This window comes from Lithobates pipiens, unplaced genomic scaffold (assembly GCF_037356315.1).
Source record: "Lithobates pipiens isolate NorthernLeopardFrog02 unplaced genomic scaffold, aLitPip1_a1.2 Scaffold_10, whole genome shotgun sequence".
NCBI lineage: Eukaryota > Metazoa > Chordata > Amphibia > Anura > Ranidae > Lithobates > Lithobates pipiens.
Window position 1 is genome coordinate 19,850,761 of NW_027507686.1, and position 17,070 is coordinate 19,867,830.

Genomic DNA, 17,070 nt, shown 5'->3' on the forward strand with positions numbered 1-17,070 from the left:
CTTCACCCAAAAAAAAAATAACCACGAGCCGCCAAGGTGTGCATGCAAATTGTGACTTTATGTGCGTTTATTCAGCTGCATTTTCCTCCTCTGGAGTAAAGGCATCCAGGGAAGGAAGAACAAAAAAAGTGCGTACATGAGTACTTTTATATTCCTGAGCGGAACTTCCACGGTACGGCCAGCAGACGTCGCTGAAGGGAGTCCTCCCAGCCAAGTGGCGTCTAGCCGTGTAGAGAAGGAATGAGCCGCGGATTGTGATTGGCTTGAGACTCGGCCACCGGTTGTCCTGTCAGAAAGCAGCACGGAAGTGACGCTGCGTCGCGGCCATCTTGGTACACCTACCGGTGTTCCGTCAGACTAGGCGACCCGTCAGCAAACCATGGCGGCGTCCGTGGTGCAGCACGTTGTTGCGGATTCCGGGGCTTTCCTGAGGAATGCGGCGCTCCAGGTGGGGTGTCGGGGGGCCCGGGAACGTGGGGGATGTCCGGTAGTCTGATACTGACCGATCTGTGTGTCTTTGTTTGTAGGATATCGGCGCTCATATCTACACGGTGCGGGAGGTGGTGAGCGAGATCCGGGACAAGGCCACCAGGAGGCGGCTGGCGGTGCTGCCCTACGAGCTGCTCTTCAGGGAGCCGAAACCGGACACCGTACAGCTGGGTGAGCAGAGGTCAGACTGGGAGAGGGTGCGACGACGACGACGACTACAAGTCCCAGCATGCCCCGATTACCTCCGCCCCCTTCCCTGCTCTTGTGTGCCAAGATAACGGAAACCTGATCCATGGAGAGGCGAACACCCCCCCCCCCTTTTTTTTTTCCTGGCACAGACATTTTTGGACCTCTTTAACCACTTGCCCTCTGGAAGATTTTACCCCCTTCCCGACCAGGCCTTTTTTTTTTTTTTTGCGATACAGCACCGCATTAATTTACTTAATTTACAATTGAGCGGTCGTGCTGTACCCAAATAAAATGTATGTCCGGTATGGACTCTGCGAGGGTGCGCCGCCATGCTGACGTTGTGTTGTCTGTATCTGTTTTACAGTGACGGAATTTTCAAAGAAGACCGGAGACTATGGCAGCCTGTCCGCCGTTGACATCAAGGTTCTGGCTCTCGCTTACCAGCTTGAGGCCGAGCATGTCGGACGGGATCATATCCGGACGGAACCGACTAGTAAGGTGAGACGCGTTAGAGAGAATTAGTGGTGCGTCGGAAATTAAAATGCTGGACCGAAAATCCAGGATGCACTTGGCTGGAAATGGAAATGGATAGTTTTTTTTTCTTTTATTTTTTAAATCGTATATATTTTTGTATTTTTTTTTTCTTTTTTTAAATAATATAGTGAATTTAATGAATATCAAAGAGGAGTTTCCCTTAAAAAAAATAAAAATATAAGTCAGCAGCTACAAATACTGCAGGTGCTGACTTACTAATCGGACACTTACCTGTCCCAGGGTCCTACAATGCGGGGGAACGAAACCCCGCTCCTCTCCCCCTCCGCTCGGCGGAGCCGGAATTCTAACTGTGGGCACCCGGCTGCGGCTTCACAGCCGGGGCACCCACTGCACGTGCACGAGCGGTGCTGCCATTGGCCGCGCAGTCATCTGGGACCTGTCACGTGTCCCAGATGACTGACAGGAGGGAGGGGGCAGAGCTGAGCCCTTCCTGTGCCGAGGGGAAGTGATGTCACCAGCCCAGGCACTGAAGGAGGCAGACTACGAGGGAACCCCTAGCAACAGGCATTTAGAAGGGAGTTAAATTTTTTTTTTTTTTTTTTGGAATTTTAATGATTTTTATTTTTTTCTGTGGAACATCACTTTTAATGAATATACATTTTTGGCCATTATTGCCATATTTTCAGACGTTAGTTCGATAGCTTTCAGTTGGGGGGGGGGGGAGTTGACGGGGAGACAGCACAGCACTTTAGTGTAGTAGGTTCCAACAATTGAAAGTGTATAGATGTATATTCGTAAAAGCAAGTACATAGTTACATAGTTAGGTTGAAAAAAGACACAAGTCCATCCAGTTCAACCACAAAAAAATAAAATAAAATAAAATTAAATCATACAATCCCATGTACCTAATTCTATACCCACAGTTGATCCAGAGGAAGGCGAAAAGTAGGAAACACACACATGTAAAAGCCGGGGGGGGGGGGGGGGGGGGGGGGTAACCTGTGGTGGCAGCACTGTCCCGAACGTGCAGCTGGATGGATGAGCTGCTGAAGACGGAGTCCAGATTGCTGTGCTGCTGGATGGATGAGCTGCTCTGACAGTCTGACATGCATTGGATTCCTCACTCGATGGATGTATGGATGATGTCGCCGTCCACCTGATCTCCCGGGTCAAAGGATGCGTTTTGAGGGACTTTCCTCTTCTTTTTGACCGATGAAGAGGAAGGTCCCTCGAAACGTGTCCTTTGACCATGGAGATCAGATGGACAATATTATCCATCCCGGGAGCGAGGAATCCAAAACACGTCATGAATTTCGGACTGTCGGAGCAGCTTCTCCGTTCAGCAGCACAGCAATCTGGACTCTGTGTCTTTAGCAGCTCATCCATCCAGCTGCATATATTTGGGGCCGTGCCGCCCCCCACAGGCTTATCCTCCCCCCTGGCTTTTAAATACATGTTTCCTACTTGCTTTTTTGAGTATCTTTTTCAGTAAAGGTTGTTAGAACCTACAATATTAGAGTGTTTGCACTGTCTCCTCCTCAGGAACAACGCAGAAAACGCCCAGATTTGAAAGGGAAAATGCAAGCCTTTAAATAAAAGCTAGTGGCATATAGTATAGCCCAAACCAGCGTGCCCTTCATAGAGGTTTGACAAAATGAACGTGCCCCTGGGAGACAGCCGGGAGCTGTACGCAAATTGAACAGAGCTTTGTGAGACGTTTAAAGCATGGGATATTTTTTTTTTATAACCTAACCCTGCTTTATACTAGGGGTGCACCGGATGGGTTTTTTGGTGCCGAAACCGATACCGAAAATGAAAAATACACTAGGCCGAAAACCGATACCGAAACAGCACCGATACCGAAAATGACTGTTTTTAGAAAATATTTTCATACAGCAGATGGTCAGAGACTGGGGACATATTACAGGAGATGGTCAGAGACTGCAGGCATGGTACAGGAGATGGTCAGAGACTGCAGGCATGGTACAGGAGATGGTCAGAGACTGCAGGCATGGTACAGGAGATGGTCAGAGACTGCAGGCATGGTACAGGAGATGGTCAGAGACTGCAGGCATGGTACAGGAGATGGTCAGAGACTGCAGGCATGGTACAGGAGATCAAAGCAGCCTCACCAGTTCCCCCTCAGATGCAGCCTGCCTGATAAAAATACATGCACAGTGTTTTCCATGTATTCCAATGGCTTTAGTTCACACCATGCAGTCAGTTTCCGGTGTGGAAACTGACTGCATGGTGTGAACTAGAGCCATTGGAATACATGGAAAACACTGTGCATGCATTTTGTGCAAAAAAAAAAAAAAAAAAGCACACGGAACTGCATCTGGTGTGAACTGGCCCCAAGCAAGCTACCTGGTTCCGTTCCAACAGATTTCTATTGGGAATGCTCATATCGTTACCTCTACTAGCAATAACTTAACCCTTCCCCATTCTATCACATGGAGATAAAAACCTTGCTGGGTCAAAATCAAGATTATTATTTTTTTTTTTATATGGTCAATAAAGTGAGTACAGCCTTTGTCCTGTGACCTGGTTTATATAGCATGGCTCCATTCACACAAGTGGCCAGAGGTAGATAGTCTCAGAGGCAAACAAATTACTTTTGGATGCAGCAGCACTGTGGGCACAAAAAACTTGATTTAGCTGCGGACAAAACTCTGCAATGCTTGCCCTGGGCACACTCTTTCCCCCTTATGCAGTGTCTAAATGCAGCCTCACCCATGCCCGGATCTGTGCGGTGATCTCCGTGTGTCACGGAGCTGTGCATTGAATTTCCCGGGCGGCTGCAGTAACAATGTCCCGCCTCCTGTAATCACGTCACGCTGATTCAATGTCCCGCCATTGGATCAGTGAACCGTCTGTCACAGGAGGCAGGACATTGTTACTGCAGCCGCCCGGGCAATTCAATGCACAGCTCCGTGACACACGGAGATCACCGCACTGTCGGGCGGGAGGAAAGGAGGAGGGAGGACGGAGGACTGGGGACAAGCCCGGAAAACACCCGTGCAATGGGCGGCACCAGGGGGCGGAGCCCTGCACAGGCCCTGCCCCCATTTTCGGCCCCATTATCGGCAAGATTTTCCTTTCGGCATTTTGCCGAAAACACAATTTTCGGCCGATATGTTTCGGCGGCCGAAATTTCGGTGCATCCCTACTTTATACTTCACCACAACTTTATCCCTGACCTGTCTGGTGTGTTCCTTGGCCTTCATGATGCTGTTTGTTCACTAAGGTTCTCTAACAAACCTCTGAGGGCTTCACAGAACAGCTGTATTTATACTGAGATTCAATGACACACAGGTGGACTATTTACTAATTAGGTGACTTCTGAAGGCAATTGGTTCCACTAGATTTTAGTTAGGGGTGTCAGAGTAAAGGGGCTGAATACAAATGACACACACACACACACCTTTCACATATTTATAAAAAAAAATAATAATTGAAAAACCATTTATCATTTTCCTTCCACTTCAAGATTACGTGCCACTTTGTGTTGGTCTATCTCATAAAATACCAATAAAATACATTTACATTTTTGGTTGGAACATTTCAAGGTACTGTACATCAGGGCTCGACAAACCCCAGGCGCCAGATCGCATTGGCGACTAGAATTTGTGATCTGGCGCCTGGGGCAGCACAGCGGGGGTATCCTGTCTCCTTCCACCCCCCCCTGGCGTGATCGTGTCGGGCCGCGCCGCCGCCGGCCGGTAATTGAGGCCGCGGCTTTGAGGCCTTCTGTGGTCCTATGTTTAGTTCTGTAATCTGGCGCCATCTAGTGGTGGCTGTTGGTATGACAGCCAGCGATGCTAATGAAGCTTTCACTGCCCACCCATCTCACCTTTACTTAGAATAAAAAAAAAAAAAAAAAATGTGTGTGTGTGTATGTGTGTATGTGTATATATATATATATATATATATATATATATATATATATATGTGTGTGTGTGTTTAGGAGTTCTAACAACCTAGAGAATAAAATGGTGGTCGTTGCAATACTGTCTGTCACACCGTATTTGTGCAGCGGACTTACAAGCGCATTTTCGGGGAAAAAGTCTTATTTTTTTTAATTAAATATAACAGTAAAGTTGGCCCAATTTTTTTATATTGTGAAAAATAATGTTACACCGAATAAATTGATACCCAACATGTCACGCTTCAAAATTGCGTCCGCTCATGGAATGGCGACAAACTTTTAGCCTTTAAAATCTCCATAGGCGACGTTTAAAAAATTCTACAGGTTGCACGTTTTGGGTTACAGAGGAGGTCTAGGGCTAGAATTATTGCTCTCGCTCTACCGAACGCAGCGATACCTCATGTGTGGTTCCTATGCGGGCGCTACTCACGTATGCGTTCGCTTCTGCACGCAAGCTTGGCAGGACAGGGCGCATTTAAAACGTTTTTTTTTTTTCTTATTTTAACTTTTTATTTTTTCACGGTGCTTTTAAAAAAAAAAAATTGTCACTTTTATTCCTATTACAAGGAATGTAAAAATCCCTTGTAATTGAAAAAAACAGGACAGGTCCTCTTAAATATATGAGATCTGGGGTCAGAGAGACCTCAGATCTCAAATTTACACTAAAATGCAATAAAAAATAAAAATAAAAATAAAAAAATTGTCATTTGAAAAAAAAAAAATAAAAATAAAAAATGTCCCTCTAAGAGCTATGGGCAATGACATGGAGACAGGTGGGGGGGCCGCGCTATCCTCCCCTCACTCGTCTCCATGTCAGGCCAGGGACAGGTCTGGATTGCCGTTACCGACCTGGCTCCTAACTTTTTTAGCTGGCTCCTAGATTCCAAGCAAATTTGTCAAGCCCTGCTGTACATGTATGCTTGTTTTTTTGTTTTTTGTTTTTAGATCTCCGTCAGCACAACAGTTCGGCACCCAGAAGCTCCTGTTAATGTGGCCGGCTTCCACTTCCCATCCAAGGTACCTGAAGATCTCATTATCTGTCCTAATTTATTTAACCATTTTACCTACGCCGACCACACGTACTGCAGCAGGGCGGCCGCTCTGCACCGGATCCCGTACTCGGGACGTGATCTGTGCGACAGAGGAGCGTGCTCCTGCCACCCCGGGCTTTGCAGCGATTATCTGCAGCATGAACCAATCAGTGAGCGCCGTTCACAAATTGGTCACTGGCAATTACCGAAGAGAGCCCTGTGTATGTAAACAAACACAGGGCTCTCTTCTGATAGCAGCAATGTGAAAGGGCCTGCTTGATTGCATACAAATTGAATCGCTTAGGGTTTGACCTCATATTATATGGTTTTGGTAAATCTGAAGACAAAAAATCTGCAGAAAATTGTGTGTGTGGGGTCTAAGTCTGAGAACCGAGCGATCAAACACCGTTGATCGCTCAATTCTCGGTGCTCTGTGAAAGCTGGTGACTGGCTCTTTATTCAGAAAATACAAAGCATTCTCTGAATGGCCCCTATGCTGAGCAGCCAACCTCCTGTGTTCATGCATCAGGCCGGCCGCTTGGTCCAAGAAGTGGAGGTCACTGGAGTAACAATGTCTACTTTAGTGATTTTTTTCAGCTTCCTGGGGCATTGATCAGGTATGGTATATAAATCGCTTGGTCCAATGTCATTTATGTATATTATATCCAGGCCTGGAATTATTTTTCAATATGCCCCTTGCTGGTGTGAATGAGCCCCCTAGCGTCTTGTTTTGTTATTTGCATATTCTAGTTGTGTACAATATGTCTTCTCCAGTCTGCAGGTAAAAAGGACGGCTCGGTGAACTCCCCGGTGGTGGAGGAGAAGAATGACACCACTCTGGAGAACAAAGAGTTTGATTCTTTCCTTTTTTGGAGGAGCCCCTTGCCCAGTATAGAGGATGATTTGGTAGAACTGATGGTAAGTCGTGACTAATCGTAACATACATTACCCCTTGGAACACATGGAAAGTTCAGGACCCTTTCTGCATTTTAATGTGCTGATTGTGTGTGTTTTTTTTTTCTATGCTTTGGAGTCTGTCTGCATGCCCTAAGGCCGGGGTCTCCAAATGTTCTAAACAAAGGTCCAATGTACTCTCGGATTGTAGCCATTGGGAATAGACTTCTATCTTCGGCTTGGTGGTCAGCAGGAGTATGAAAAGTTAAATAGTATTGTCAGTAGGAGGAGGAATAGTGCCACATTGTTGGTGTCGGTGGGAGGACTGGTGCCCCATCGTTGGTGTCAGTGGGAGGATTGGTGTCGATGGGAGGAATGGTGCCCCGACGTTGGTGTCGGTGGGAGGAATGGTGCCCCATCGACCAAAGCTTCCCATTTGAGCTGCATATAAATTGCAGTTGAACAGTTGCTTTGGAAGTCCGCAGTGAAAACGCACCAGACTTGTGTAAACCTACCCTATAAAAATGCCAGGTATAAATGGATTTGTAGCATAAGGGCACCTAAACTGGACCCATTCCTCTAAGCAGCAGGCTGCTGTAACTCCTATTCCATGTTCAATGGCCGGCCTTCATCTCTAGTGCTTTGAATCTACAGAATGCCCAGGCAGTGTCAGTAATTGCCGACCCGGAGCCAGTGATGTCACCAAACAACACAGAGAAGTCACCCGGCACATCTGGGGATGAAGAAGAGGATCACCATGATGAAGACGATGATGAAGGAGGTTGGATTACACCTGGAAACATCAAACAAATCCAGCAGGACATGGGAGTCCGCGAGGCTCCGCATAATGTGGTCGTCGGCTGCTTGACTACGGACTTTGCTATGCAGGTATCTCAGCAACAATTATCTGTAATGTGTTCTGTTCTCTTATTACAAAGCGGCACTGCATATTCTAATCCTAACCTTACTCTAATTGCAGAACATCCTCATCCAAATGGGACTCCATGTGTTGTCTGTAGATGGAATGCTGATCCGCCAGACCAGAAATTACATACTGCGTTGTCATGGCTGTTTCAAGTAAGCTCCACCAGACTTCCTCAAATGACAAAAAAATGTCTCATGTTTTCTCTTTTCCCAACTCTCTAGATCAGTGGTCTCCAAACTCTGGGCTGGGGACCAGATGTGCCACTTTGCTTGCCTTTATCCAGCCTTTGGGAGCAATATTCCATCCACTGACCCGAACCGTGCGGTATTATTCCTCCCAGTGCCACAAGCAACGGGGGGGTGGTGGGGGCTGTTCCTCCTAGTGCCACAAGCAACGGGGGGGGTGGGGGCTGTTCCTCCCAGTGCCACCAGCAACGGGGGGCTGTTCCTCCCAGTGCCACCAGCAACGGGGGGGGGGCTTTTCCTCCCAGTGCCACCAGCAACGGGGGGGGGGCTTTTCCTCCCAGTGCCACCAGCAACGGGGGGGGGCTGTACCTCCCAGTGCCACCAGCAACGGGGGGGGGGGGCTGTACCTCCCAGTGCCACCAGCAACGGGGGGGGGGGCTGTACCTCCCAGTGCCACCAGCAACGGGGGGGGGGGGGCTGTACCTCCCAGTGCCACCAGCAACGGGGGGGGCTGTACCTCCCAGTGCCACCAGCAACGGGGGGGGTAGGGCTGTACCTCCCAGTGCCACCAGCAACGGGGGGGGTAGGGCTGTACCTCCCAGTGCCACCAGCAACGGGGGGGGTAGGGCTGTACCTCCCAGTGCCACCAGCAACGGGGGGGGTAGGGCTGTACCTCCCAGTGCCACCAGCAACGGGGGGGGTAGGGCTGTTCCTCCCAGTGCCACCAGCAACGGGGGGGGGTAGGGCTGTTCCTCCCAGTGCCACCAGCAACGGGGGGGGTAGGGCTGTTCCTCCCAGTGCCACCAGCAACGGGGGGGGTAGGGCTGTTCCTCCCAGTGCCACCAGCAACGGGGGGGGTAGGGCTGTTCCTCCCAGTGCCACCAGCAACGGGGGGGGGGGGGGGGGGGTAGGGCTGTTCCTCCCAGTGCCACCAGCAACGGGGGGGGGGGGTTTAGGGCTGTTCCTCCCAGTGCCACCAGCAACGGGGGGGGCTGTTTCTCCCAGTGCCACCAGCAACGGGGGGGGGAGGGCTGTTCCCCCCCCCCCCCCCCCCAGTGCCACCAGCAACGGGGGGGGAGGGCTGTTCCCCCCCCCCCCCCCCCCAGTGCCACCAGCAACGGGGGGAGGGCTGTTCCCCCCCCCAGTGCCACCAGCAACGGGGGGGAGGGCTGTTCCCCCCCCAGTGCCACCAGCAACGGGGGGGAGGGCTGTTCCCCCCCCCCCCAGTGCCACCAGCAACGGGGGGGGGAGGGCTGTTCCAAGCCCCCCCCCCCCAGTGCCACCAGCAACGGGGGGGGGGGAGGGCTGTTCCCCCCCCCCCCCCCCAGTGCCACCAGCAACGGGGGGGGGGGGGGGCTGTTCCCCCCCCCAGTGCCACCAGCAACGGGGGGGGGAGGGCTGTTCCCCCCCCCCCCCCCCAGTGCCACCAGCAACGGGGGGGGAGGGCTGTTCCCCCCCAGTGCCACTAGCAACGGGGGGGGAGAGCTGTTCCCCCCCCAGTGCCACTAGCAACGGGGGGGGGGCTGTTCCCCCCCCAGTGCCACTAGCAACGGGGGGGGGGCTGTTCCCCCCCCAGTGCCACCAGCAACGGGGGGGAGGGCTTTTCCCCCCCCAGTGCCACCAGCAACAGGGGGGGGGCTGTTCCTCCCAGTGCCACCAGCAACGGGGGGGGGGGGAGGAGGGATGTTCCTCCCAGTGCCACCAGCAACGGGGGGGGGAGGAGGGCTCTTCCTCCCAGTGCCACCAGCAACGGGGGGGCTGTTCCTCCCAGTGCCACCAGCAATGGGGGGGGGGGGGGGGGCGAGGGGGCTGTTACTGGCAACAGGGGGCGCTGTTCCTCCCACTTGTCAGACCCCCCTCCCATTAAAGTCTGGTGGACAGTAAACTGCCCCTTTTTATTTTGTAAGTTTGGAGAACTCAATACATTTTATATTGGTGCAGGTTTCCCTGTGTCACTGCAAAGCTCAAATTCTTGTATTTAGAATACTTTTCATGATGTTTTAATAAATAGTTGTATCTTTTATATCTGATCTGAATGAAGTTTCCCTGTTATGTTCTTTTTTTAGTGTTGTGTTTTTGTTTTTGCGCCGATTCCTCCCAACCAAGACCTCAATGTACAGGTGATAGAAGATGAATTTTGATCTATGGCTTACAGGACTTTCCTGTCTTTTGCAGGACAACTTCTGACATGTCCAAAAAATTCTGTCCTCATTGCGGGAATATGACCCTAAAGAAAGTGGCCGTGTCTGTGGATGAGGATGGCGGCCAGCACATGCATTTCTCCAAGAACCCCAAGGTCCTGAACACCCGGGGCATGAGGGTAAGACATCAAACGTCAGTGTGAGGGTCTTTATGGGCCTTGATATGTGTACTGGCTGGAACAGGAAGGGGTCATCCCCCAAACTTCCCCCTAACCCTGGGATGCATTTTTAATCGCACCGATCGCTGTATAAATGTGGTCCCAAAATCGCACCAAAAGTGTCCGCCGTAATGTCGCAGTCACGATAAAAATCGCTGATCGCCACCATTACTAGTAAAAACAAAATTTATTAATAAAAATGCCATAAAGCTATCCCCTATTTTGTAGACGCTATAACTTTTGCGCAAACCAATCACACACTTATTGCGATATTTTTGGTAAAAAAAATTTTTTTTTAGAAGAATACGTATTGGCCTAAACTGAGGAAAAACAATATTTTTTAAAAATATTTTTTTAGGGATATTTATTATAGCAAAAAGTAAAAAAAATTGTGTTTTTTTTTATTTTTAAATTGTCCTATTTTTTTGCACCGGCTGGTGGCTCAGGTCTCCCGGTGGGGTGGGAGGCCCGGTAAGAGTGGCGGAAGGTCGTATGGAATGTCCCCTCCAACTCCTTTTAGGATAGCAGCCGAGCGACTTTTAGCAGCATCAGTTGTAATCGTTAAAAATTCAACCACCCGCTTTAAAAAAAAAAAAAAATTTTATCGGGGTGGTGTCTGCAGCTGTATATCACCCCGGTTTAACCTCCTGAAGGCCATGAACGTAAATTTGCGTACGGTCGGCGTGAATGGGCTGACCTCTTAGCGGTGACACCTCCTGGCCCTTTAAAAGATTTATTACGCAAGGCGTGGCTTAAGATCACATGACCATCGTGATTGGCTGTCGCGTGATCTGTAAAGCTTTGGGTCAGGCGACAGTAACTATGTCGGGAACATGCAGCGCACGCGCTCTTGCCGCAGGTGTATTGGCAGTAAACATGTGCACTGACCAAAAAATTTGTTTGTTTCCTTCGTTTTTTTTGCTTTTTTCAGATTTTCGAATTCTGAAATTTTCAGAAATTAAAAAAAAAAAAAAAAGTTAAATTCGAAATAACCAACTATTAAATTATAGGTATTGGAATTTTTCCTTTCAAATGTGGCTGTTTGTCAACGTAACAAATACAAATTTATCTGAAGTTACGAATTATTCGAAATAACAAATGCTGCATCTAAACAAATGGAATGGAACAAATTAATAATAATAAAAAGGTTTTATTATTATATAGTTACATTCCATACGTTTAGATACGGCATTTGTAACTTCAGATAAATTTGTACTGGTTACGTTCACTAACAGCCAAATTCGAAAGGAAATTCCAATACCTATAATTTAATATTTGTTATTTCAGATTTTCTGGTTTTCGAGTTTTCAGATTTTCATTCTGTTGAATGTTCAGATTTTCATTCTTATTTTTGAATTTTCGCATTTCCCGACATGTTGCATTTCCTGAAATTTGCGCAATTTTGCAAATTTTTCGGGAAATGCAACATTGTGCAAATTTTTTGGGAAATGCAACATGTTGCATTTGCCGAAATTTTCACAATGTTGCATTTGCCGAAATTGGCACAATTTCGCACTTGCCGAAATACGTTGGAATCTGGGACTAAACGATTTGCACATGTCTAATTGGTAGAAATTTATGCAACCCCTCGGCGCTAAAGACCAGGCAGCGAGAGGCTGCGTATTTGCGTACGGCGGATGCCACGGGGTTAATAGACCTGTTATGTGAGTAGATGGAAAGATTCAACATGCCCGGCGTTGGTCCGCCCCTTTTTTTGATTTCTATGTTCTCTTTGCAGCATTCCTTGCCCGCTCCTCAGGGAGGAAAACACGCAGCAAACCCGCAGTTGGTGGAGGATCAGAATTTCCCCCAGCAGCGTCTCTCCAAAAAGGCGCGGTCCAAGACCGACGTCTTCAATCCGGATTACATCGCCGGAGCTTCACCCTTCGTGGAAAACGACATCTACAGCCGCGCCGCCAACCTGAACATCAAAGACGGGGCTCAGGGAGCCGGCCGCCGCCGGGTCAACCCCAACGCCTCCAGGAAAAAGGGGGTGAAGAAGAGATGAGATGTAGAGCGGGAAATTCCCAGCTTTCACTGTATTTATTCAACTGGTTCCTTTTTGTAAAAGTTGAACCTCGAATGGGAAAAGTGACCTTTTTCAATGTTGTAACCTGCTTAGCTTAAAAAATATTCTGTGTTCTGGAGTGATGAGTGTAGGCCAGTCCGGTGCATGCTGCCGAGTTCAACCTGGCAAAGCAATCTTGATGTGCCGAGACGGCCCAGGATTGGCGATTTGATAGTCATGTGATGTCAGGAATGTTCACCGATTTGTGTGTTGTCTAAGCTCCAGAATACACTTCCACCACGAAAATGCAGTGAAAGTATGGAGCACACATTTTTTAGCTAGCAGCTTTGACATGTAATCAAATCACAGTAAGTTGGATTTGAATGTTTTCTACAGATGGTGTTTTCTGTGATCAAGCGAGGTCTGCTAAAGAAAACCTCATCCTGGCTTTCAGTGTAAGTTTGTGCCTCTGTGAGGAATATTAAAGGGGTTGCAAACCCTCGTGTTTTTTTCACTTTAATGCATCCTATGCATTAAGGGGAAAAGACTTTTGGCAGTGCCCGGCCCTGCCGTTTTACTCACCTGAACCCCGTAGTTGCCTCAGAGGAGACATGCTGTCCCTCTCTGCACGGGGTCCTGACTCTTCATTGGCTAGATTGATAGCAGCGTAGCCATTGGCTCCCGCTGCTGTCAATCAAATCCAATGACGGGGCGGAGCCGAGTCTGGCATTTGTGTCTGGACGCCCAATGCTGGACTCTGGAGCACTCCCTCAAGGTAGATCATCTTCAGCCTCAGGAGCTAAGATTATAAGGTCCAGTGATGCTGCTCCAGAAATGCAGCGATACCTATCCCCTCGGTGCTCCATAAAACTGTCCAAGGTGAATTAAAGAGAATATTTCTTAAGGTATCATGCACCTCGTTGGACTTAAGTCATATTATACCAGTGCATTTTACAAAGTGGCTGGGTTCCTGGCATTCAGCTTTAAAATGTTTGTTAGGGCCAAGCTGGCTCAAGTGAACTATTTCTTTTACTAATAGATGCAGTTGCTGTCAGCGCTGTATAAACTATATGTATACCAGGAGACAACTGGATAAAGCCTGACCCCGCATTTACTTTGTTTAAAGCCGAACTCCATGAATTCAGCTACTTTGTAAAATGCGCTGGCATGCTATTGGTTAAATCCAACAAGGTGCAAACCACTTCCTGGACCTAACGCTTTTTTATTTTTACATCTGACAGGTTTTTTTGTAGCAAAGTGGGGGTAGCTATCTACACTCCAGGGCTTTAAGAGGAGAGACTCTCTGGTTTCTCTCACACTGCAGCTCTGCCCGCCCATCTCCTCTGCTGGCCATTCACAGAAGCCTTTGTCTTTTTGTGAATGAGTTCACGTAATACAAAGCTCTCTGTGATTGTGCAGAAGGAGGGGTGGGTACAGCAGCTTCACGTGTCTCTGCAGTTTTAAGAGCTACAATTAGAAGGTCCAGCATTGGAGCTCCAGAAATGCAGTGATACATGTGCTCCATAAAACTGTCACATGTTAGACATAAGTCCACAGGGTGTCGAGCACCTTGTTGGACTTAACTCATAGTATGCGAGCACATTTATCATAAGCTACATACAGTGCTGTGTTCACACAGTGGTACATGACTCTGCATCAAGCTCCTGGAAAAAAATCAAGTGGGTCTTAGCCCTTGTACACACGGTCGGACGTTCTGACAACAAAATCCGATGGATTTTGTCCGAAACTGGTGTTGCATACACACGGTCGGACAAAGTTGTCGGAAAATCCGATCGTTCGTAACCTGATGACGTAATTTAGTTACGACGGGACTACGTTCAGGCTAGGCGCCAATAGCTTTGGTCTAGGAATTTGATCTGAGCACGCATGGCACTTTGTCTGATCGTTTGTAGAGAATTCCGATTGGACAAAGTCCGATCGGATCATGTTGTTGGAAAATTTTATAGCCCAGCTCTAAAACTTTTTTGGTCGGATATTCCGACGGGAACAGTCCGATGGAGCCCACACACACGGTCGGATTATCTGACAACACGGTCCGATCGGACATTTTCCGTCGGATTTTCCAACTGTGTGTACAAGGGCTAAGAGCTGCTTAGCCAATAACTGGAGGCCTTGTTTGTTTTTTATCAATGAATACAAGGCTTCCTCTTGCTGAGGTGGAGATCATGTAATTAATCTACCCACCTCTTCATCTCAGCCAATCAGAGGAGGCCTTGTATTCACTGGGAAAAAAATACAAAGCCTCCTGGGAATGGCTAAGCAGAGCTTGGCTGGACTCAGTTGTGTTCCGGCAGCAGATGAACAGGCCATGTACCACTGCCGGATCACAGCGCTGTGTACTGCATCTGATGCTACTTACCATTTTATACAGCGTGCTGCGAAAGAAAGTGTTTGTGGCCCACAAAAACTAAAGTAAAAGTAGAGGAGTTCAGCTTTAAATTAGTTATAAAGCTTGCATGCTCTCTTTAGGACCTTTTCACACTGGTGTGTTTTTTAATTGGCTAGAAAAAACAAACAGGAACAATGTTTCCCTTCAAAGCCTATGGGACTCTTCACAGCACTGCGCTGCAGGTGCGTTGCGTGTTCGGAAAAAGTCCTTCTTGCAGCATCTTTGGTATGTTTTTGTTTTCAAAACCCCACCAAAAATGCAGGTCTGCTGAAATGAATAGAAAACGCAGCAAAAACGCACCTGCACTGTGTTTTATTTTTTTGACACGCATGTCCAGCTTTCACCAGTGCATGCTTGGTAATGGGCACCCAGAAAACGCATATGCATTTTTTTGCTGCATCTGTTTCAACTGTGTAGTAGTCTGAAAGCAGCCTGTTAGACCTTTGTGTTCCAGTAGTGCAGCACCGTCTCCCCCTTGTGGTCATATTGAAAAAAGTGAAGTGGGGTTTGAAGTATTTTTAATACGTGTGAAGAACCAGGAGAATCTTGATATGAAATTGGATATTAAAAAAAAAAGTACTCAGTGGATGTGTGGTGGTTGTTTTCTATTATACTTTTTGTATACATTTTGGATCTTTTTTAAAGTTATAATAACCTAAAAACAAGAATGTAATATATCGCAGCTTACTGGTTTATACAATGTGATGAGGGCGGCACAGTGGTGTAGTGGTTAGCACTCTCGCCTAGCAGTAAAAAAGGTCACTGGTTCAAATCCCAACCATGACACTACCTGCCTGGAGTTTTCATGTTCTCCCTGTGCCTGCGTGGGTTTCCTCCGGGTACTCTGGTTTCCTCCCACACTCCAAAGACATGCAGGTAGGTTAATTGGCTTCTCTCTAAAATTGGCCCTAGTATACAACTGGGGATCTTGGATTGTGGGGTCCTTGAGGGTAGGGACCAATGTGAGTGTGCAATGTAAAGGGATAGGGACAATTGTAGACACTCACTCAGGTTGAACTGGATGGACTGATGTCTTTATTCAACCTTACTAACTATGTAACTATATGACTCAATTCGGTTGTTTTTATTTTTTTATTTTTATTTTTTTTTCTCATTATTTTCGTTTTTTTTTTTTTTTTCCTGGTGGTCGTGCCAGTAAGTCCTATTATTTTTTTCTATTTTTCAACTTCCATTGGCAGATCGAGCTGTCCAACGAAACTAGCAGTTAAACAAACCATTTAGCACTGACAGGGTTTTTATCCCAAAAGCAACAAAAATCTGTTTGCTGATTTTTTTTTTTAAAGTGTGGGTTAAGCTTTGGCTTCAATTTTCTAGTGTATGTAAATCTGCTAGTACATCTAACACTCCCCTCCCCCCAGACTGACAGTGCTGCTGTCCCAGAGATGTCTCCTTTTACGCCTCCCATCCAGGATGGAGACACCCTGAGACAGGAAGTGTGTTACTGGCTGGAGCATCGGGTGAAAAAAGGAAAAATCCTAAAAAAAAGAAAAACAAAAAGATAAACTGACATTATTTTTTTTTTTTTTTACAAGTAAAATCTGTTACATAGTAGAGCGGCACGATTCTGCCCAAAATGAAAATCACAATTTTTTTGCTTAGAATAAAAAGATCACAATTCTCGCGATGTAAAATCTTTCACTTTATAAAAAAAAGGGCTATCTTTACTGGTTAGTTTTTTTTTTTAATTAAATAGGGCTGCAACTAACGAATATTTTCATAATTGATTAGTTGGCCTATTATTGTTTCGATTAATCGGTTAATAACCTTAAAAAAAAAAAAAAAAAAAAAAAAAAGTGAGTCAAATTGACGTTCATTTTCAACCACAGTGACGGGGAAATTTGGAAACAATAGAAAACTTCTCAGTCAAAGGAATTTTCAGACAGTTTATGTGTTTTTTGTTTAGAAATGAAGTGAAAATTTCAAAGAACAAAATTCTTTCATTGAGCAAATGTACAAAGATTTTTCATCTGAATATTCTCACCTGAAAATTGATCTGTGAGGCCAGCATAAGGCTCGGTACACACCTATGCAGTTTTTACTTTTGAACTGTTTCTGCAGTGCTTTTTGCTGTGCGTTTTTGATTTTTGTGCATGTGATTTTACTGCAATTTGCGGTTTTTGCATTTTTTTTGGGCAC

The 17,070-nt window shown here is 47.1% G+C and overlaps 1 protein-coding gene across 2 annotated transcripts in view; it reads left to right on the forward strand.

The window, feature by feature from the left end:
• Positions 1-281: 281 nt before the first annotated feature.
• The window catches only part of NOB1 (NIN1 (RPN12) binding protein 1 homolog), a 77,073-nt gene continuing 60,284 nt past the window's right edge, over positions 282-17,070 (forward strand). Inside the window, exons 1-9 of one of the 2 annotated variants that reach the window (XR_013262321.1) lie at positions 282-448; positions 528-660; positions 1,043-1,176; positions 6,047-6,118; positions 6,907-7,050; positions 7,681-7,914; positions 8,006-8,103; positions 10,312-10,456; positions 12,234-15,408. Coding sequence is in view for 1 of the 2 variants with exons in the window: in XM_077452125.1 (XP_077308251.1) it covers positions 380-448; positions 528-660; positions 1,043-1,176; positions 6,047-6,118; positions 6,907-7,050; positions 7,681-7,914; positions 8,006-8,103; positions 10,312-10,456; positions 12,234-12,503 (1,299 nt within the window). In the remaining variant the exon portion in view is untranslated. Of the gene's footprint in view, positions 449-527; positions 661-1,042; positions 1,177-6,046; positions 6,119-6,906; positions 7,051-7,680; positions 7,915-8,005; positions 8,104-10,311; positions 10,457-12,233; positions 15,500-17,070 lie in introns of those variants that run through there. The other variant, XM_077452125.1, reaches the window with a different exon arrangement.